This window comes from Beta vulgaris, chromosome 4, assembly GCF_026745355.1.
Source record: "Beta vulgaris subsp. vulgaris cultivar EL10 chromosome 4, EL10.2, whole genome shotgun sequence".
Classification (NCBI taxonomy): domain Eukaryota; kingdom Viridiplantae; phylum Streptophyta; class Magnoliopsida; order Caryophyllales; family Amaranthaceae; genus Beta; species Beta vulgaris.
The window spans coordinates 59,398,090-59,420,967 of NC_079205.1; the positions used below are offsets into that span (position 1 = coordinate 59,398,090).

Sequence of the window (22,878 nt, forward strand, 5' to 3'; positions counted from 1 at the left end):
CTTTTTATTTTTTTTACTTTTCAAAGTTAAATTCAATGAACAAAATAGAAATTTTATTGAATTTATTTATGATTTCTAATATTATAATTTTTTAGTTGATTTTTGAATTAAGTACACTACTTCATAAATTGTAAAAAAAGTGGACACTTTGATTTCAAGTCAATTTTTTTATAATTATAGGTAGTAGTTTGTGAGTGATTGTTAATTATATTTTTGGCATTTTTGTTTGAAGTTCCATTTGATTTGTAAGTGAATTTGTAATTTAGAATGGGAAAGAGGTAACATAGTCTCTTCATTTGGGGACATCATAGTTCCCCGCCTTCTCTTGCATAATAGAAACAAGTTGTACTTTCATTCTTGAATAATATGTTACATAAACCTTTTTACCTTGATAATTAATAACTATTATATAATAGAAAAAGATAGGTCCAAATTTATGTAAAAATTTTATTACATATAGGAAATACTATAAAAAAGTAAATAATTTTTTTTCCTTGTCTAACTTCTAAATTATAATTTCACGACAAATACACCTCTATTTTTTATCGTGGTCCATCATTAATTGTGAATGGTTCTTGATAATAGTGATTTGTTAGTAAATTTTGTAAATGTTTTTGTATGTATCGACGTTCTAGGTTATTAGTTTTAGTTTGTATGTTAATTTTAAGTTTTAATAAAGTTTCCTGATTATTTGAGTGATTTGCGTGATTTTTTATAACGTGATTTTCTCAATTGTATGAGTGAATTGTAAAGTTTATTCTTTAAAGTGATTTGTGAGTGAGTGTTGTAAATTAATTTTTGGTAGTTTTGATTTTGACAATCCTTTTGTAATTTAGAAAAAAAATGGGGGCAAAATAGATATTTCAAAAGAGGACACCATTGCTCCCCTTTCCTTTATATAATAGAGATTTAGGCCCATTTCTTGATTCCATGGAAGGTTTACTAATTACTACGTGTCTATATCTATACACAAGTAGCAGCTGTAGCCTGTAGGGTTTAGCTTTAGGCCCAAAAACACTCGCTTCCCCACTGCCTGTAGAATCCAGGTGATCTTTGAATTATCATCTCTTTTCTTGAGGCCTTTTTTTTGTTTTGACTTGAGAGGAACTGAACTTCATTATGATTGTAACATGTTTAATTACACATTAAGTTCAATTATACAGTAGTAATTTATGGTTATAACTTTTAGAAAGAAGGAAAGAGTTGTTAGATCATTTGAGTCTTTCTTAGGAAAAAATTATTGTTAAACTTAATTATAAATATATAATACTTCCTCCGTTTCAAAATGATTGCCACATTGTCTATTTTTGGGTGTTTCAAAATAGATGCAATAATGTTTTTTTTTTCCTTATTTAGTAACTTTTGCCTTATACTTTTACCATTTTACCCTTACTAACTTGTTTTAAGTACAATAATCTACTTCACTTTATATGTAGTCCCCAATACTTTTTTATTTTCCCTCCTTTCACATGGGGACCACTACAATTAATCTAGCTCACTTTATACTACTTAAACATGCTTAGGAAATTTTGCTTAGGAGTCCATTTTAATAACAATGTAGCATATATTTTGAAACGGAGGAAGTATAAAGTCAATTTACTATTCAATTGTTTTGGATCCAACTGTCCTCAATACAATCTATTTCGAAAATCGAATTCTTCAGAAAAAATTAATTCAAACATAGTTCGAATCAATCCAAATTACAAATTTGATTTGGATTAAATTGGATCATAGCACACAAGATGCGCTAATCGGATTTTTGTGTAGATTCGACTTCAAAGTAATAGCATAATTAGTTAATTAGTAATTAGTATGCTTATTCTTATAACATCATTTATTAAGTCAAATTCCAATTCTATTTAGACCGATTAGATTTAACAATGGTTTTAAACTTATAGCAAGTGAGAGTTCAAGTTTAAACTCGTAAAAATTAGGTTAAATTAAGTTGTGTTATGAGTATTAGAGTTCGGATTCAGTTCGACTCATTTTAGCCCAGCTCAGCTTACTTTAGCCCAACTCAACTCGTTCTAGCTCAACTTGCTTGGTTAGTGTATAAGTGTATAGAGCCCTATCGCTAAGTCCTTAACCTATAAGATATACTTTATGGCCTTGTTTGGTTGACAAAACAAATCATGGGAAGTGCAAATTTCTAGGAAGTTCTACTTCCTCCAAAATGGAGAAATTTACTTACCTAGGTCCTCCTAGGTAAGTAGAATTTCTCATGGGAAGTTCTACTTCCCATTATCAACCAAATACAATTGTACACTTCCTAGATATTTCAAATACATGAAAAAAATAACTTCCTAAAAAGTATGACTTCCTATATACAACCAAACAAACCCTATGTTAAAATTTTTAACCACCGAGTCATTAACGCACTTGTTATTTTGTCTCTGAATAGCTCAACCAAAGAGCAGGCTTAAACTGTAGTGTACACCGACTTGTGGAAATTGGATGATAAAGACGAGGCTCTAGTCTCTAGATATCACACATCTCCAGATGAAATACATTATACAAATCCTTTTGTCTACGCAAAACACCGAAAGGCACCAAGCCGGCAACCCCCCTATTACCCAATCCCTTCCTTCTCCTGCCACATAATTCATTTGAAACAAATAACACAATGTTGAAACATTGGATATATAGCTACTAGTTTTTTTTCACGTGATCCGTGCTTGAATTTTTTCGAAACAGAAACTCGATTCTCTTCAGCATAAGAGTCAAAATTTAAATATTAGACATACGAAGTATAATTATTTTTAGTTGCAAATTTTGATTGGTTTAGTTTCTGTCACTTAAGTCTCTCACCATTCTTTTTTTTTTTTTTATTTTTACTTTTCAAAGTTAAATTCTATGAATAAAATAGAAATTTTATTGAATTTATTTATGATTTCTAATATTATAATTTTTTAGTTGATTTTTGAATTAAGTACAATACTTCATAAATTGTAAAGAAAGTAAATACTTTGATTTCAAGTCAATTTTTTCATAGGTTATAGTTTGTAAGTGAATTTGTAATTTAGAAAGGAAAAGGGGGTATAGGCATTTCAAAAGAGGACGCCATTGATCCCCCTTCCCTTATATTATAGAGATTAGCTAATCATATATAAATATACACTCTCGTTTCAAAAATATAATTCTTATTTTTATTTCAAATATTTCAAAATATATTTTCGTTTGTATATTTAGTTTTTCATTTTTTTTTCATAATTTTTTTAGAAAAAATAAAATCGTGAACTATATTTTGGGACAAAGGAAGTAATAGTATCAATTAATAAGTAACTATATAACCCCTATATTTCAAAATATATAAGATATTTACGTTGTACGATAATTTATTTTGATCACAAATATCTCTCATAATATGATAAATATAAATTATACCGCTGGATTCGTCTTAAAAATACTGAAGTACAATAACATAAGTTTTTTAAAAAAAACTGTTAACATAAATTGAGAGTAATTAACGTTCAAAATTCAACCTCAAATATTGTGTGTGTCTTATATTTTGAAATGGATAGAGTAGCTACCAAGTGCCAACTCATTAGCTGTGTATAGTAAATTCCTACTTGTTAGATAGATAAGGTGTTGAACATTATACGGACAATCAGGCAACGAAGAATTAAAGAACAATTGATACAAGAATTAATTAAAGTGATTCACTAACAAAGTATTATCTACATCAACAACAGACGAGAAACATTTTATAATCTTTAGAGAAGAGAATATATATTACAAAATATAGAAACATAAGTTAATTAAAAAATTTATATAATATCCCTTTAATCAACCTAAACAAACAAATCTAAACTCGAAACAAAATCAATATACAAAACAACATATACCCCATGCTTGGTTAATTATAGGACCAGACAATTCAAGGCATATAACAACACTAAACACCATATACCTTTACTTACGAATTACCCATTTTTATTTACTATACCTGCCTTTGCTCAATAGTCCTTATGTGAACTTATTCAGATCTCAAGTCATCAAAATATCCTACATTACTACTCCTCCCACGTACCCCCCTTAGACCCCCTAATACAGAGTTACATACTAGTGTAGCACGTTCATATGCATCAGTGCATGGTATGTCCAAGATCAAAGGTGTGTTTGCTTCGTTTAAATTCTTCACAATTGAATTATTAAAATTCATTTTATGAGGTGTTAAAAACGAATCTATACTTAATTGAATGAGACTAAATTTTTTAGGGCTTATCTAAGCTAATATTTGAAACTTATTTATTTAAAGAGTAATGAGATACTCTCTCCGTCCCATAATATAGTACTTCATTTTTAGTGGGTTAAATTTTAAAATTTTTGACCGAATATTCTCATTTGTATATTATAAAAAAACGTATTCATGCGGGATCTTGTTAGATTCATCTCAATGTGCAGTTTCACAATATCAACTTTTTATATTTTTTATTAATACGGAATTGAAGATACTAAAGGTTAATTAAAGTTGCATCTTGGAGATCGTGTAAAAAAGAAACAAGCATTATAGTATGGGACGGAGGTCAGAGGGAGTATTATTTATGAAGGAGAGGTGGTAGCTCATTGGAGAACCATCCCGGATTTCAGGGCATTACCCGATGTTCGAATTCTTATCCCAACGATATATTGGAGCATTACTTATGGGTTGTTTAAGGGGGTTACTAAACGCAACCTCACTTTACTAAACGCAACCCTTCAAATTCTTATTTTCACACTCCTTTTTTTTTTAAAAAAAGCTTATCTCTAAAAATAATCTTGTCTCCCTCCTCTCAAATCTATAAAAACGTACCATTGCAAGAGATTAAATGATTAAAATTGAATTTGTTCTTCAATTTATGAATTTTGACCCACATGAATTTGAATTGGATGTAAATTTTTTGGTTTTAATATTTATTGTAGGATATACCATTTCTTGCGATATGAATGAAACCAAATGCACTAGTTCGTGCAATATACAAGAAGTAGAGTATACTGTTTCATGTAAATTGAACAAAACAAAATAATCTATTTCATGCAATTTGTAGGAAACACTAGTCAAAATTTCATAATTATTGCACAAAATAATGAACCCACGTCTCCCAAAACTAGTAGGGTAAGCCAGTCTCTGAGACTCGGTTTTTGCAACAAAGCCAATTCATAAGGAAGCCATTAATTTGTAATATAACATATGCAGGAACCTCACCTTGCAATAGAACAAATGAAGTGCATCGAACATAAAAGGAAGCTAGTGGTTCGTAATTGCTTGCCATTGTTCCAAATTTTCATTTTTTTTAAGAAGGAAAATGTTACCAACATTTTAGAAATTAACAAGGAAAATAAATAAAATGCATAATAAAGATTTCCACGAGAGAGGAAGATGAAGAGGAAGAAAGGAGAGTGAAAGAGAAAGAAAGGAGATTATGACGGAAGGGGTATTCTGGGTATGTAGGGAGGTCGTATCTAGTGAAGTAAGATTGTATTTAGCAATCATATTGTTTAATCTTGTACCACACGTCCACACCTGTGAACTTGGTATGCTCCGTAGGTTAGTAGCTTACCCAGAATTAGTTATAAGGACACTTTTTTTTTTTTTAATCTATTTGCTTCTCTAAAGCACTTCAGATAAGGAAGAAAATTATAACCATACATGTTTATTCCGAGCATCAATAATGAAAGTGTACAACAAACCAAGGACACACAAAATCTTACCAACAATAACAAAAAATCAAAAAACAGATCTTCGTAAATGATAAACCATCCAAAATGAATCCAAAACTTCGCCGCCACATTAACACGCCTTCTCTTTACTTTTCCAACAAATAATAAACATTGCCTTTAATCAAGTTACACAACGTTCTTCCCCCTTTCATGGTCAAACAATCTTCCTAGACTTTTTGAAGGTTCTCAAATAAACCCTAATTAAACTACTCGTATTAAGTACTAGTATCTCTTCTCCTCCGTCCACCACTCAAACCCATCTTATCATCTTTTCTCTATAAATTTCCCAAACAATCCCTTATCTTTCTTGCACATTTCACTTTCTTCTCCTCCATTCTTTTCTGGGTATCTCCCAAAATCCCCCCCTTTTTTTTTATTGAATTCATACTTGCTATAATTTTATAACCTATAAGTTTGATTTTTCTCCTCCATTCTTTTCTGGGTATCTCCAAAAATCCTTCCTTTTTTATTACATTCATATTTGCTATAATTTCATAACCTAAAGTTTTAATTTTTCTATATAACCCCACAAAGAATGGCAATTCCTTGCACACATTTTATATCCTCAGAGAAAGCAGCAATGGAAAATGGTTTTATGTTGGGTTCACCATCTTCTTCTTCTTCTGCTCGTGTTTTGACCCAAGATGAATTGAAGAAAATCGCAGGTTATAAAGCTGTTGAATATGTTGAATCTGGTATGGTAATTGGTTTAGGAACTGGGTCTACTGCAAAACATGCAGTTGCAAGAATTGGTGAATTGTTACAACAAGGAAAACTTGAAAACATTGTTGGAATTCCTACTTCAAAGATGACCCATGAACAAGCAATTTCATGTGGTATTCCTTTATCAGATCTTGATACATACCCTGTTGTTGATCTTGCAATTGATGGAGCAGATGAGGTTGATCCATTTATGAATTTAGTTAAAGGAAGAGGTGGGTCATTATTAAGGGAAAAGATGATTGAAAGTGCTTGCAAGAAATTTATATGTATTGTTGATGAAACTAAGTTGGTTAAGTATTTGGGTGGTAGTGGATTAGCTATGCCTGTTGAAGTTGTGCCATTTTGTTGGAAATTTTCAGCTCAAAGATTGAGGATTTTGTTTCAAGATTCTGGGTGTGTTGCAAAACTTAGAACTTACCCTGAAAATGGTCAGCCTTTTGTTACTGATAATGAAAATTATATCATTGATTTGTATTTTAAGAAAGATATTGGGGATCTTAATGTTGCAAGTGATGCAATTTTGAGGCTTCCTGGTATAGTGGAGCATGGTATGTTTCTTAACATGGCTACTACTGTTATTGTGGCTGGTGAGCTTGGGATTAGTATTAAGGATAAGTAGGGTTTTTAAAAGTTATGTTTTAGGGATTTTTTTTCTGAATTAGGTGAAATTTTGATTGAGTAGACTGATTTGGGATTAGTCTTTCAATTCATGTATGGAAACTGTTTTGAGTTTCCTCTAGTATTATTGACTAATGATATCAAATTGTACCTCTTTTTGATATCAAATTGATGATCAATGGTTAGATGCTTCTATCAAGTCTTATAGAAGTACTACATTATTTTACTATTAGACATCATCTAATGCTGTATATCTTACATAACAAGTGGATTGAAGAAGTTGCTGAAGTTGTGGCTCATTAATCTATTGCTTAAAGAGTTGCAGCACTTATGGGTTGAATTTGAATTGGTGTTGAGTTCCTGTCATGTTTTATGTGCACCTATTCCTCAGTTCCTCACCTTGCTCCTTTGCACTCCATCAATGGGGATTATTTATGTATAAGTGAATCTGACTAAAAATTTAGTTCAAATCCTTTGTTTTGCTTCCTAATATCATTTGTTGTCCATTTGCTAGTTGTTTGTTAGGTTTGGATTTACAGCTCACAGTAGACATTTTTAGCCTCATTTGCAATGTCAAGTTGCCTATTGGCTTTGGAATTACAAGCTTGACCTACTTTCATTTGGTGGCTGTTATTTGTTGTGCTTCCATTTACTCAACTTAGTTTCTTGTGGGGAAAAATTCATATACTGCTTAACTGTTTGCTGTCTTTTGGTAAATGCTCAGTGTTAGCCCCTTTATTTCCTAATAAACTGCAGCATGGTAATTGTGGCTGTGGAAAAAAAAATTGTGAATTAGCTCTTCTTGTGTACTTTGTTTCGCTCACGTATCTTCTCCGAAGTGACACTGCTGTGCGAATGTGCATTTGATTCTGCCATGTGATTTGGTTCAACCATACTACGTTTCAATTATGCAGGTCCACCATGGTCATTCTCACTTTATGCCTAAATTAGATTCATAGATAATATGCTGTATTTCTGTGGCTGGTGTGGATCTTTTTCACTATCTTTTTTGTGCTAAGACTCTGAAGTGCCCAAGAGATTTTCTAATTATTGGCTGGCTCTGCCATGTATTGTTTGGTTGAGTCTGTTAGTCCTTTGCTTATGCATATGCAAATTTTTCTAATTTATGGTCGCTATCACTTTTTCCTTTGGCGATTTTGGTTTGTGTTGTGGCAAATTGGCAATATCTACTGTCCATAATAATTGCTTCTTGCTAGCTTGATATCCGAGTTCTTCATATATGAGCAAATGTATCACCATGGTTGTATTGAAGGAAGCTTGAGCAGGACTAGCAAGTCCTCTGTCAACAAATTTTCTTGATCTTCAATATACATTATTTTGCCGTATTAGAAAAGCTAAGCGTATTTGTAGTCATGATTCCTTTCTATTGACGAACAAAAATAGACAGTACTCCTTCCACTTGCTATAAGAGCTCTTGAGGTGTCACAGAAGCAATAGCCTCTGAACTTTGTGCCTGGTTACTGACCTCAGGCCGCTTCTTAAGACACTCAGCCACATTACTTAATACAAGCTTTATGAATGTGAAGAACTTTACTGTTCTACTATGTCTTGTGGCTGCAACCTCTAGTGCTCTGAAATGTGAATTGTCGTTGCTTCTTCTTTTATCTCGCTTTCCCTTGACATCACTTGACATGTTTTGTTTCTTATCAGTAATTGTGAAGTTTATTATTCTCTGCTTATTGGCTGACTGTTTCTGGAACTAAAGTGCATGCTTACAAATACGACTGGTGCTTTGCATCTGATTCACATGTGGCTCTCTATCTTTGCCTGAGTGCTGAAGAAGTGACGAGGTCAACTGAAGGCTTCCCCTTTGAATTGGTTTAATTATAACTTCAGAATAGGAGAACAAGGTATCGACCTCTATACTTTATCCACCACGAAGTTATATCTCACTGTTATTTATGTTACCGTTTATCTTTGCGATCTTGGAATTGGGATCCTTATCTTGTTGATGTGGTCTTAAGGTTTCATGATCATGCTTATGTGAATATTTTAGGTTTTATGATCGTGCTTATGTGAAAACTTTCAGAGTCATGTACTAAGACTACTAACTATTTCTTAGATGAATGTTCTGTATTTTTCTCACTTCAGTTTCTGCCATATATGATATTCCTGATCTTGTGTTGCTTTTGATGATGAATTTTTGCTTTGACCAACTTGTTCTAGTTTTTCTTTGCTTGTTTAGCTGCATCGACATTTCCTTGCTAATCTTGAAGTTTTGATGATTCATCTTTCTAATGTGTCTATCTCAAGATGTTGTCTTAGTGAGATGTGAAGATTGCTTAGCTCCTAGGTCACCTGTATTTGGTACAAAAGTAGTCATGCATTGAAATGGAAGCAGTTCAAGACACTTATACGTGATAACTGATATCCCTCTGGAAACCTCATTGTATACATCTTTCTGCAGTTTGACATACAATATAGTTTTCCATTGATAAGCAAAGCATGCACTCATGGATATGCCAACACGAATTATAAATCTTGTGCCTTGTAGGATTCTTGAGGTAGAAGATTTCATTCTTGCACAGTAATAACTAATAATTGTATTCGCACGTATAAGTGTTTGCCTTTGACTTGGCAGCCCCTCCCTCTTCCTTGAACCAGAGGTTGTTTCAGTGATATGTATTACATGTATGTGAATCCGCAGCTTGTTTAGCATTTCAAATCCAGTTAATGGCTATGGCTATGGCTATTAACTGAGTTCCTCTGCTCCTTTAATGGATATCATTATGCTTACGATTCCTTCACGGAAGTTCTTAGAGGTCCCGAATTTCATTCCATAGGCTGCTGCCAGTGGTGAGGCATGATTGTTTTCAGCTGTTTTAAGTGTGATCAATTAAGTGGATGTGCCTTCATGTCCACTTCGACTCTGGGATGATATATTTCTGTTAACAAGGATGTAAAATAAACTGAAGCTGGAAAAGGAGTACATGAAAGAAGCAATCGGGATTGTGGATCTGAATTCTTTTTGTTGCCTACATTCTGCCTGGACCTCTGGAATTAGAGATTTATAGAAATAGTCATATGCTTTTACTAGACGAGCGCGCTCCTTTTCAGGATCCCCGGAGGCGCTATTACTGACGAAGCAGTCCATCCTCTCCCTTACGGTCGAGCATAATGAAGAAACTCTCCCTATATAAAGAGTATCCGCGTAAGACCTGGATGACACTGAAGGAACGTTATAAGCACACAATGTACCTCTTGTGATGAGAGCACCTTGAAGGCACCACATAGACAATTCGTCTCTGAGCCTCAGCCGTTAGGTCGCTTTTCGTGCCTTATTGTTTGGTCCTTTTAGACACCTGCTGAGCAGCGGAGATCCAATTATTAGTAGAGCTGGGAGGATTTACTATGGTATAGGAGTCGAGGACTTGTCTATGGGACTGTCCATTATTGGATTTTGAAGGCGCTCATGAAAGTACCAACTGAAGACGTGTTTTTTCAAATATGTTCTACTGACCAATTGTGTTATGTAGGAACTTAAATAGTGGGGGGATAATTTAAGGCTCGGATTATTACTAACTGTAAAGGTTAGATTTTGGAAATTGGTGATTATATAGCTAGGGTGAAAGTTCGGTGTATGGTTTGGATTAGGGTCTAATTCAATCCGATCCGAACAAAATTTGGATTTCAGTTTTTCAATTCGAATCTAAATCAATTAGAGTTTGAATTTGATCCAATCCAATTCGAATTTTCATATTTTAGATTGGATCCGATTTGAAAATTCGATTTTTTAAAACTTTGGTTTTTCGATGAAATAAATTAAGCACAATAACAGCCTAGTAGTTTTAGGAATGAAGAATTAAGTGTGGTTAGGGTTTTAGGGGAAAGTTTGAAGTGTTACGTCTACTAGGCTATTGACTAGGCTCTTTTAGAAAAAAGAATTATTTAAACACTTAAGTCTAATTCAGATACATAATGCAATACATATTACTATTCGGTTATATTGGATTTTCGGATCTAATTATTCTCAATTCAATTCGATCCAAAAATCCTTTTCTTTTTTTCAAAAAATCTCAATTTGATTCAATTCGAACACAATTTCAATCCCATTCAAATTATAGATTCAAATTGGATTTTGGATTTTATCCGAATAATTTTTACTCCTATACAAAGCTAGCCTTAGTTTGTTTGAGGGAGGGGATTTCGAGCGAAAGGAACGAGAAAGAAATATGGTATAACCGAACTTTTATTAATCAATAAAAAAATAATTAATAAAAGTTTGGTTATAATTTTATACCATATGGTATATCCGAACTTTTTGTTTTTTTTTTTATTGAAAAAAAAACAATAAGTTAATTTTATACCATATGGTATATCCGAACGAGAAAGAAATTAACTTTTTTAAAAAAAAAAAAAGTCGTGAGAAGGTTGTAATCCATAGGGTTTTTTTCTTTATTTTTGTCTCCGCAATTAAGTGAAAACAAAAAAAAAAAAATCTTTAGAATGAATACATTAAAAATGCCATCAAAGGCAACACAGCTTCAAGTTCTAACAAACATTGATTTTGACAACCTAGGCATATGATGGTCAAAAGAAACTGCGACTTTGATATTGTTTTTCCTCCACAAGCCAAAACTAAGCAGTAACCACACATTTAATTCATGCTGATTATTGGAAAATATCAACAGACGTGGTTGGTCCCCTGTTACAACTTGCGACTCACATCACTCACAAGTCACACCACAATATGCATAAAATCGAACCAAGCCCAAGGAGCCATAGAATAGGATAATAAGGTAGAGATGTGGAATATTTTGGTGGGTGAAGATTAAAAAAATCATGAAAAAATGAGAACTGTTTCACAAAAAATAATCAGCAACAATAACTTAGGGTCCATTCGGTATTACTATTGGGAACATGATGATTTTGAAAACTGACAACTGAAAAGTGAAAACCACTTTTTCTGGTTGTTTTTGGTTTTTATTTTTCAAAAAAACTGAAAACTAAAAACAAAAAATAATAACGAACGGGGCTTAAGCATTAGGTAAAATAAAGACATAATTTGGAAAGTTCGGTGCACAAAATATCTTCAACTTCTTATCTAATTATCTTGTACTTGACTAAGGGTCTGTTCTCTTCGGCATAAAATAGCTGGACTGAACTGAACTGAACTGATCTGAACTGAACTGATCTGATCTGAACTGATCTGAACTGAATTGAATTGAACTGAACTGAATTGAACTGAACTGAAAATAAGCTGGGGAGAACAGGCCTTAAGTTAATAAAATTCTCAAGTGTCAATATTTTCCTTTAAAAGTAAGATGATGTTGCTTGTAGATAAGGGGGAAATTGGGATCCCTCTTTGTATGAGATAGGATTTGGTCCTACTATATGTAGGATTATCGGAGGTGATGTCAACACCACTTGTTTACTAAACTATCACCTGTTACTCTTCTCAAGTGTCAATATTTTCTTTTAAGGTAAAGATAAGACATCCTAACCAGATCGAAACCTTATATATGTCAACTCGGTCTGGATTTGCTAGCAAGGTCCCTTCGGAGTAGGGGGGAGGGTAAGGAGAAATTCCCACCCCCAAAGTATCTTTAGTGGAGTTTGATCTCACAACTTCAAGATTTATACTTTTAGATCATTGTCTTATATACTTCTTTGCAGAGGCGGCTAAGGCCATGTGCAGGATGAGCAACTTCACAGGGCCCCCGAAATATAAAGGGTCCAATTCTATTAGTTGTCCGCCAAAAAAAAAATCTAAATCTAATTACAAATATAAAGAGATTAATTTCTATTTGGTGTTTTTTTTCTTCTCATATCCTCCAAAAAGCCCCATTTATATTTCTTCCGTCTTTCTATTCACCAAAAAATTTAATCTTTATAATTTATTTTAGCACAGGGCCCCTAATTTTATGAGACGGCCCTGCTTCTTTGACGAGTTTAGGGGGAAATTTCAATCCTTCTTTCGTAGGAAGTAGGAACATGTAGACGAAGTCCAGCAATTAAAAGTTATGATTAAAATCTAATCATTTATATCGCTTCTCACGAACAATTGAAACAGATGAACCATTTTTGTGACATTCAAGTTAATAATTAGGATTTTTTGTCCCAAACTACCTTTGACTTTCAAGTTTTTGCGAGAAACTACCTTATAAAAAAATTGTTGTCCTAAACTACCTTACTTTACAATTTTGTTGTTGACAGCTACCTTATGCTGGTTTCTGGCATTGACTTTTGTTTTTTCAGTTCAAAATTGTGGGAAAAACAAAATTACCCTTGTGGGAATTGAGGTCGGTGATTGTTTCAATTTTAGTTTAAGTAGAAGAGGAATTTAATAGTGGATTGGTGGTACAAAGTGTCACATAGATATGAGGGAGAGAGCGCGCGCACACCGGAAAATGAGGAAATTAGGGTGGGGAAAATTAAAAAAAGAGTTTGAAGAGGTCAAGTGATATAATGTGACAATAAAAAAGCGGAAAAAACAAAAGTTAACATCGGAAATCGGCCTAAGGTAGTTGTCAACAACAAAATGGTAAAAGTAAGGTAGTTTGGGACAACAATTTTTTTATAAGGTAGTTTCTCGCAAAAACATAAAAGTTAAAGGTAGTTTGGGACAAAAAACCCTAATAATTATGATATAATCTAAGATTACAAAACATGGGTGGGAAAACTAATGGGCATTTTTTTCTTTTAAGATGTCTAAAGACACCCCTTAGAAAAAGGTTAGATTCTCCCAACAAACCCAACATCAACGAGACAGGATAATGTGGTAATCTAAATACAACAAATTAGATAGGGAAACTAATGCATGCTTGTGGAATGCCGGAATCCATATGAGTACCATGTGTCCAGTGTCCTAGACTCGTATTCTTTTTTTATATCTTTCGTGCCTTTTGCAAATTAATCCATTAATTTAGTTAGCTAAACTAAGAAGCAACGCCGCGTAAATTGGCCATGTGTCCTTTTCAGTTTAATTATACTAACATTTAATCCACTTCTTGCAGTTTGTACCCATCAATGATCAAAGCACCTTTTCTTCTAGCCGATTCTCAACTATATTTTTTAAAAAATTGGTAAAAAAAATTTCTCTAAATTTTTCTCGTACAAGATTCTCATTCATAAACCCATTACAAGTCAGATATTCTCCCAATCTTCTTAAATTCCAAGCAAATGCTTGAAGTAGGAATTGAACTGTAGACCTTTCTTTTTTTCTTTTTTGACATAAAAAAATTGTACATTAATTAAAAAAGAAAGTACAGTCTAATGCTAATACAATCCAACCTGATACAAACAAATAAACATAAAGAAGCTTTAGAAGCTCGTACATACTACCTAGAACAAAAGGAAATAAAAGCGATACGAAGGTTCTTAAGAAGGAGGTCGTCGGGCGTTTTTTCTCGCATTGCTATTTAAATGGATCTGGCGTTTTTTCTCGCCCTCCCCTGCACTATGGAAGACAATCATCAAGGAAAAATACGGTTACTCATCAGCTTTCTCGTGTAGAGACATCTCAATCCCTTCCCAAGAAGGTCCATGGAAAAGAATTTGCCGAGCCCTACTGCAACACACTGAAGCAAAAAAACTGGTGCTTTCATGTATTCGAAAAAAGGCTGGCAACGGAAATCACATTCTATTCTGGCATGATATTTGGATTGGGGATACTCCGCTTAAAATAATTTGCCCGAGACTCTTCTCCATCTCGACATTACCAAACGGGCTTGTATCTTCCCTCGGTTTTTGGGATGGAAGGACCTGGAACTGGAGTCTGTCATGGCTACGTTCCTTAAGACCGCAAGACTCTGTGGAGCGCTGCAATCTCCAGTCCCTTCTCGATAATGTTGTCCTATCTCCTGAAGCCTCGGATTCATTTGTCTGGTGCCCTCAAAAATCGGGTGAATTTTCAGTAAAGTCCTTCTCAATGGAACTCGCAAAATCGTATCATAACGGGCAAACAGACATCATTAAAGGAATGTGGAGAAGCCTGGTTCCACACCGCATAGAGATTTTCACCTGGCTAGCTTTACTTGGGAAGATAAACACAAAAGCAAAATTGGCATCCTTGGGCATTATCCCCGCAGATCAGGCAGCCTGTATCCTATGTGAAATGTGATAAGGAAGTGGAATTTGTAGATCACCTTTTCCTTCACTTCATTAGAGCTCGACAAATCTGGCATTGGTGGCTAGAGATCTGGGAATTAAAAGGAGCATTCCCCTCTTCACTGAGAAGTATGTATGACCAATGGCTCCCCCCCATCAAAGGAAAATTCTTCAAAAAAATATGGGCTGCTATATTCTTCATCATTGTGTGGTCGTTATGGAAAGAAAGAAACATGCGAATTTTTGATCGAAAATACTCATCTCCGGCTGAAATTCAAGATCTTGTCTTAACAAGATTATGTTGGTGGATTAAGGGGTGGGGGGAACCTCTCCCTTACTCTGCATCTGAAGTCATAAGAAACCCTCGATGTTTGGCATGGAATGAAGCTACTACGCTATCAAGTTCTCCTCGCCAGCCGAAAGTAATCTCATGGATTCCGCCGGCCCAAAATGTCCTAAAATGGAACGTGGATGCCTCTTTCAATCCCTTATATGCACACTCAGCAATTGGAGGAGTCCTAAGGGATGCTTCGGGAATATTCATGTGTGTTTTCTCCTCTCCAATCCCCCTCATGGAGATCAACTCAGCTGAGGTGTTTGCCATTCATAGAGCTATCAAAATCTCATCGGCCAGTCATCGAAACATTGCATGCCACATAGTCATTGAATCGGACTCTCATAACGCAGTATCTTGGTGTAATGCAAAGGAAGGTGGTCCATGGAACCTAGCTTTCATTCTCAATTTCATCCGAAACTCCTTAAAGGAAGGGCTTGGTTTTTCTATAGTTTACAGGGGTAGAGAATCCAACTACGTGGCAGATGCTCTGGCCAAGCAGGGCCTCCGTAGGGTGGACAACTTCATAGCTTGGATCTAAAGGTGTTCCCATGTAATATTATCATAGAATCAGATGTAGTTTTCATATGGCCTAATTTTTAAAAGGCAGTTGATGTTTTTAAGCTGTAACGAGATATTTAATGGAAATGAAAACTAACAATTATCAAAAAAAAAAAAAAGAAAAAAAAAGAAGGAGGTCGTCGGGGTTCAGAGATGATGAAAAGGAGAGAAGAAGCGGATGACAATCACGATCCAGACAACGAACAACCATCGACGAGTGTCGCGTCTCGCCGCATGAGCAATCCCGACGATTGACTATCGCTTGGGATTCTGAGCTCATGATCCTATGAGTCACATTCCATTGTGACTTATTACTCTCGATCGAGAGTATCTCAGGTTTCTCCGTAAAGTAGGAGAAACGCCGGCGTGCTGAAAACCCCCACTTGCAACTGGGGTGCCGCATGTAAATTTGAAGTTTTCAAGGCAAAGACAATTGATATCAATGCCAAGTTAAAAAGAGAGTCGAACAAGTCAAGCTCTCGTACACACCTCCGATTTACGGAATTGGAAAACAAACGTCCCAACCATGAAAATTCATCATCGCCTCGTCCATGCTTATGCACTTTGTCCCTCCGCACATAGTCCCAAAAACCAACAAATCCTACTGTGATAACCTTGAACCACCATTCCTGACCCAAATGGGAACTACTTGTCGATGGCCATAACCAACCATTGATCGTTAACAATTCGATAAAACCAACACACTCCTATTATTCGGAGAGTAAACACACTGTTCAAGGAAGGGCTAGACTAACCGACAACAACCATAACAAGGGAGGGGAAGGGGAAGCCCGACACTAACAAGGGGATAGGGGAAAGAGAAGCCCGACACTAACAAGAGAGAGAAGAAAGGGAGGCCCGAAACTAAACAAGGGGAGGGGGAGGGGAAGCCCAGAATATCTACCACACTAACCAGGGACGAGATCCATGGACAACGACGGGGAGGAGGATGACCAACGGGGAGAACTAGCGACTCTCAACATAACCAAACAGCGGGGAGGCCTGACCAAAACGCGCCACCAAAAACCGACTCGAAAACAGGGGAAGTGTATTTGAACTTACTAAAACCTCTTCAATTTTCCTATGGAAATATATTATCTAAAATGAACAAAACGCAACCGAGTACAACACTTAAATAAACTAAAAAAGGAGTGTTTTATTTGACAAATTGGTGAAACGATTACAGAGACTTAAAGACACACAAGAGGTTGAACAAAGCTAAGAAAAAAAAAAGGAAAAAATAAGGGGCCCTTGTATTAAGGCCAGTAACAATCGAAATTGAAAGACTAGTTGGTTAGAAAGTATCAGAAACACCAACAAGAGTTGGCTCAAGTGGTAAGCAGCTTGATGTCGCTTAAGGGAGGTCTCGAGTTCGAGCCTCACCGTATGCAGAAACTCTTGTTGGGAGACTCACCCACCAAAGCCAGGTGTGCGACCCGGGTCGGACTCGGATGTAGTCGGAGCAAAGCTCCGGTGAACCGGGTGGGCAACCAAAAAAAAGAAAGTATCAGAAACAATGTACAAACGACACCGTCTCAGCAACAAGAGGAGCTTCGTTTGACAGCTACATTATTCCCTTTGGAAGCTCCACTTCGTGACCTCTTAGCAGCCGTTGGATCAGTATTAAAGTCAAAGCACATCCCATCTCCACCGACCATCTCCACGAACATCTTTTGGAGATCTTCTAGACTCTCCGTCTGCCAAATATCACATTCACATAAATATCTTTCAACCCTATAATCCATCACCTCTTTCACTAATTTAAAACTGTTCTATATAATTTTTTTATTTCAAGTATATCAAAAAAATTATTTCGCCTCATAATATTGTACTTGTTTCCGTTTAACATTGTTTCCAAAATATACCTTTAACCTCCAATACCTTTAACTCTCCATCAATAAAAAATTAATATTATAAAAATACTAACACTACATTATAGGATTAAGGATAGCAATAAAACAACTCGACTCATTAGTATTTCGAATCGAGCTTTAGCCGAATTTTATCCGAATTCTGACCGAAAAGATTTTGAGTAGTTTACAAGTGTCTCATGTTAAAAGCAACAATAAGGTAGAAAAATATTAAATTTAGATATTTTGTTATTTATAATTGGGTATTCAAGCCTCTTATGAATTTTCGACTCGAGTATCAAATTGCTCAACTCGACTCACCAAGGTCTCAAGTCTAGCTTTAACCGAATTTTGACTAAATAGATCTCAAAAAGCTCTCAAATTGTCTCGTCTTATTGCCACCCTTATATAAAAGGAAAAGACTAGTATACTTTAGGTGTTTCCTTTCAGTTACGCTTTTTTCTATTATGGTAAAGTTTTTGCTCTATCATCCGATCCATTTTGAGACTAGTATACTTCATGTCTATTTTCACTCTCTTATTTTCCCCTTATTTTCATGGCCAAACCAAATGGTACGATAAAAAAAACAATAAAGTATCTAATAAAAAAGTAGTGTATATAGTAAAAGAGGTATTGGAACCAAAAGTGTGACTTATAATTATATGAGTTCATATGTTAATTTTTTATATACTAATACTATATCTTATACTTCGAAATTACTTCAATTTTTATGAATATACTACCAAAATTTATTCTGAGCGAAAATGTTGATACGAATTTAATTTAAGCCTCTCAAAACTCGAAAGTCTAGGCCCTAGCCCCTAGGGGAGGTTTCACTAATTCAAACCTCTAACGGCCCGTTTGGTAGTCGTTAATAAATTGCGATAATGAGAATGAATTTTAAGTATAATTTTATTAAAGAAGCACCCTTAAAAAGTCTATGGGGAGGCATTTTTTCTCCATGGACAAACAATCTCACCCCTAAAATTGTGTTTTTGCCTCCAAAGGGACGCAATTTTCATTACCACTCATTACCACCTACAAGGTGGTATTGGATGAGAATGAAATTCAAGAAGAAAAATGGACATTTTAGGATAAATTAGCATTACAATGGAACAAATGGACAATGATATTTTTCATAAATTTACACACAAGTTCATTCTCATTACCACCATTTATGACCAACTACCAAAGGGATCGTAAAAGTACATGAGAGATTTCAGCCCAAAAGTTTAATGAATTTACTAATAAATGATTGTTACTTCCTCTATTAGAAGAGCTTGTTTTGCAAAAGACTGTCTATTTTAAAAAATTCAAATTATACAATAATGAGTACAATATTAAAAAGAGAAGAAGACTAATAATGACTAAGTTAATTTCTTCTTTTAATAATTTTTACCGTTAGAAATAGCTGCACTCATTTACATAGTGTTTATTATTCACATCTTATATTTTGATTATTTTTAGTGATTTATATATTAGAAAAAACATAACCATATTAGATCTTATTGTAAGAATCGTCTCGATATATATTTTTTTATATTAACTTTTTATAATTTTTACTTATTAATAAATAAAGACATTAACATTTAAAATCATGCATCGACAATCATGAAAACATAAAAAGGTGCAACTATTTCTAAATAAAGAAAATATATTCTAAAATTGGTCAAATTTAGTATCCTAACAAGTAATCCTACAAAATCCCTAATAGAATACTATAGTTACTTCCAACCAGCTAAAATCCATTTACCAAATTCTTTCAAAAAACTGCTAATAAAATCATCTGATCAAACCAACTAATACAAGCTAAACTCAAATTGAACTACTTTAAATATCAAGAGATAAAATCAATTCAAAGAAGTAAAAAAAGAAGAAGAGAGGTTCATAGCTTTTTACCTCCCCTCTAACATTGTCCATCATTGACAGCATTTCTTGCATAAAATCACAGAACCCCTGTTCCATAATTTTGAAGCCAAAAATAAATAAAAATTAATTTTCCCCCAAAAACACAAAATTTCAGGTCCAAAACTTCCCATTACGGCGTCGTTTTAAGAAAAATCCCAAAGACGACACCGAAATGATCCAATCAATGATCAAACATACATGCAAAAGCATTAAAATTCATTTCAAAGAACGACTGAGAAAAATACACAACACTAACTTGATCTTCTTCTTCCGTTGGATCATAAAATCCTGCGTCGTACATTGATCGTTTACCTTGATCCGACAACACTACAAATTTTCACAATTGAAAAATTAACAAATTAAATAAATTTCATTTACTTTCTTCGTTTCCTTCGTTTCAATTTAGTTGCGACACTTTCTATGTTAGATAGTTTCAATTTAATTGTGATACTTTTATTTTTGGTATAAACTTCTCCATATCTCTCTCCTAGTTCGTGATTTCAAAAGTGTCACAACTAAATTGAAACGGAATACGAAAAAAACAAGACGAAATTTCAGTAAAATAAGAAAAAGTAAAGAAAAAAACCTGAATAAGCTTCCTGAATTTGCTGAAACCGGCGTTTAGCATCAGAAGCAACGGAAGGATTCGCGGCCCATCTATCCGGATGCCATTTCTTCAACCATTTTTAAAAAAAAAAATAGAAATTTTTTAATTCCATATATTTTTTTAAATAAAAAAAAAACAAAATTTGAGAAAGATGAAGTACAAGAGCAAGTTTACGGTAAGCGGAACGAATGTCAGAGAAAGAAGCATCTTTACGAACTCCAAGAACAGAGTAATACGACGACGTAGAAGAAGATCCATTACTACCGTTGGATCCTCCTCTTTCCATCTTTGATTTACAAGATCTAACGGCTGTAAATTGAAGATAATTCAACGTTGAGTCGACAAATTCTAGAGAATATTTAAGAATTGTTATTGGTTAAATGATAGAGGATTAGTAGAAAGTTTAGAGAAGGGATTTTAAGAATGAGATTGTGGGAAAATAATGGAGAGATAAAAAGAGAGTTTGAGAGAAGAGAGAGAAAAATATCTGTTTTTTCCCCTCGTTCTCTCCTTAGAGAGAGAAAGAGGGGTGGTTCTGAGTTATTCTGACGACGGAGGAAACTTCGAGAGATTTTAGAATTTGGGGAAGGAGAAGATATTTTTGTTCTTCATGTTTTAGAATTATGCCGGAATTTGGGGTTTATTACGGTTCATGCCATTCTACTTGCCACGTTGGTAATGTTTGTTTTTATTTTTTTTGGTGAAGGAATAATACTAAATTTGGAAATTTTTAAATTTACCATCAAATTAAAGTGTGGTTTTATCATATTAGAATTGTATTTATTTCATTTTGAAATGTATAACCTCCGTTCTCTTTTAGTTACAACGTTTGACAAATTGCACTATTTATGTTCTCTTATTTGACCACATTTATTGATTTATATGTTAAACAAAATATAGTCATGTGGGGTCTTGTTTGATTCGTTTCGATGTAAGCTTTCATAATATCAAATTTTTATAATTTTTACTTATATACAATTAGAGATAAAACGATTTGAAATTGTACATTGGTAAACGTGAAAGTCAAAACGTTGCAACTAAATAAAAACAGAGGTAGTATTTGTTTAGTTTTTACTTCTATTGTAGATGTAGTATGACTTTGAATCAATGAATTAATGTTAGTTTCAAAAAAAAAAAGAAAAAAAAATTTGGACCTATTCTCCGCCCTTATTCTAAGCTCAGTTCAGCTCTTGGCAATACTATTCATTTCATTTTAGTTCAGTTCAGTTCAGCTGTTTTACGCCGAAGAGAACATACCCTTAGGGCCTGTTCTCTTCGGCATAAAACAGCTGAACTGAACTGAACTGAACTTATCAAAGCTGAACTGAACTGAACTGAACTTATCGGAGCTGAACTGAACTGAACTGAACTTATCAGAGCTGAACTGAACTGAACTGAACTGAACTGAACTGAATTGAATTGAATTGAATTGAATTGAATTATATTACATTGAAATAATTGAATGTAATAAATATATAAATAATATTTTAAACAATAATAAATGAATATTAAATAATAATTATAATGATATAATAATAATGAATAATAATAATATGTATTTTGAATATTTTTAAACGATAGTTATAAATAATAATATTAATAATCATAAATTAATAATAATAATAATAATTAATGATAGTAATGATAATTAATAATAATATTTATATTATTTGCATTAATATATTAATACTTGACGATGATATATATATAACAATAATATCTAAGAAGTAAATTAATATTACTATTTTAATAATATATTTAATAACTTAAAAATATTTAGTAATAAAAATAATGATTGGGTTGGACCGCGAAAATTATACAATAAACCGTCTTGACGCGATTTGATTGGTTTATGGGCTAAAAAAAGTGGGTTTATTTGTGCTTTGACCTAAACCATGTTCCTCCTAATAATAATAGTAATAATAATTAGTAAAGCTACAATAAAAAAAATATATAGAAACAATAATAATAATAATAATAATAATAATACTTAATAGTAATGATATATATTTAAATAATAATAATAATAGTAATTAGTAAAATAAATTATATCAACATAATAATAATAATATTTAACAAAATGGTTATAAAAGAATAGAGTTGAACTGAACTGAACTGAACTGATCTGAACTGAACTTATTGGAGCTGAACTGAACTGAACTGAACTTATTGGAGCTGAACTGAACTGAACTGAACTTATTAGAGCTGAACTGAACTGAACTGAAAATAAGCTGGGGAGAACAGGCCCTTAGTTCGATACAATTGAATTCCATTTTTAATTTATTTTTTTAATATTAGAACAATGATAATAATAATTACAATCATGATTATTCTATTATTATTACTTCTTTCGTAACGAAATATATGTTACACTTTTCATTTTAGGTTATGTTACACTTTTCATTTTAGGTTGTAACAAAATAGATATTAAATTTTTTTTCTTTCCTACTTTAGTAAGTTTTAAATGCCGAAATTATAAAATTAGCCTTACTATATAAATGTAAACA

General features: G+C 33.5%; 2 protein-coding genes across 3 annotated transcripts; one reads left to right on the forward strand and one right to left on the reverse strand.

Moving 5' to 3' along the window:
• The first annotated feature begins 5,703 nt into the window (after positions 1-5,703).
• On the forward strand, positions 5,704-7,273 carry LOC104890380 (probable ribose-5-phosphate isomerase 2). The gene has a single exon (XM_010675846.3). The coding sequence runs from the start codon at positions 6,236-6,238 to the stop codon at positions 7,040-7,042; it is 807 nt and encodes a 268-aa protein (XP_010674148.1). The 5' UTR covers positions 5,704-6,235; the 3' UTR covers positions 7,043-7,273.
• Positions 7,274-17,142: 9,869 nt separating this feature from the next.
• Positions 17,143-20,945, reverse strand: LOC104890379 (uncharacterized). 2 transcript variants are annotated; one of them, XM_048643518.2, is made up of 5 exons: positions 20,546-20,945; positions 20,351-20,438; positions 20,021-20,091; positions 19,756-19,812; positions 17,143-17,703 (listed from the first exon to the last, which is right to left on the reverse strand). In XM_048643518.2, the coding sequence occupies exons 1-5, from the start codon at positions 20,627-20,629 to the stop codon at positions 17,542-17,544; spliced, it is 462 nt and encodes a 153-aa protein (XP_048499475.1). In that variant the 5' UTR covers positions 20,630-20,945; the 3' UTR covers positions 17,143-17,541. The 2 variants fall into 2 exon arrangements, with proteins under 2 accessions (XP_048499475.1, XP_010674147.1); XM_010675845.4 differs by having other exon boundaries at positions 20,532-20,943.
• Positions 20,946-22,878: the final 1,933 nt, after the last annotated feature.

Excerpts from the sequence above, each read along its gene's own strand:
- LOC104890380 (XM_010675846.3), top strand. The coding sequence starts at position 6,236 with ATGGCAATTCCTTGCACACATTTTATATCCTCAGAGAAAGCAGCAATG.
- LOC104890379 (XM_010675845.4), bottom strand. The coding sequence starts at position 20,657 with ATGGAAAGAGGAGGATCCAACGGTAGTAATGGATCTTCTTCTACGTCG. Across the intron at positions 20,092-20,350 it reads AATTCAGGAAGCTTATTCAG|TGTTGTCGGATCAAGGTAAA; the intron begins GTTTTTTTCTTT and ends GAAAATTTGTAG. Across the intron at positions 17,704-19,755 it reads TGGACAATGTTAGAGGGGAG|ACGGAGAGTCTAGAAGATCT; the intron begins GTAAAAAGCTAT and ends GATATTTGGCAG.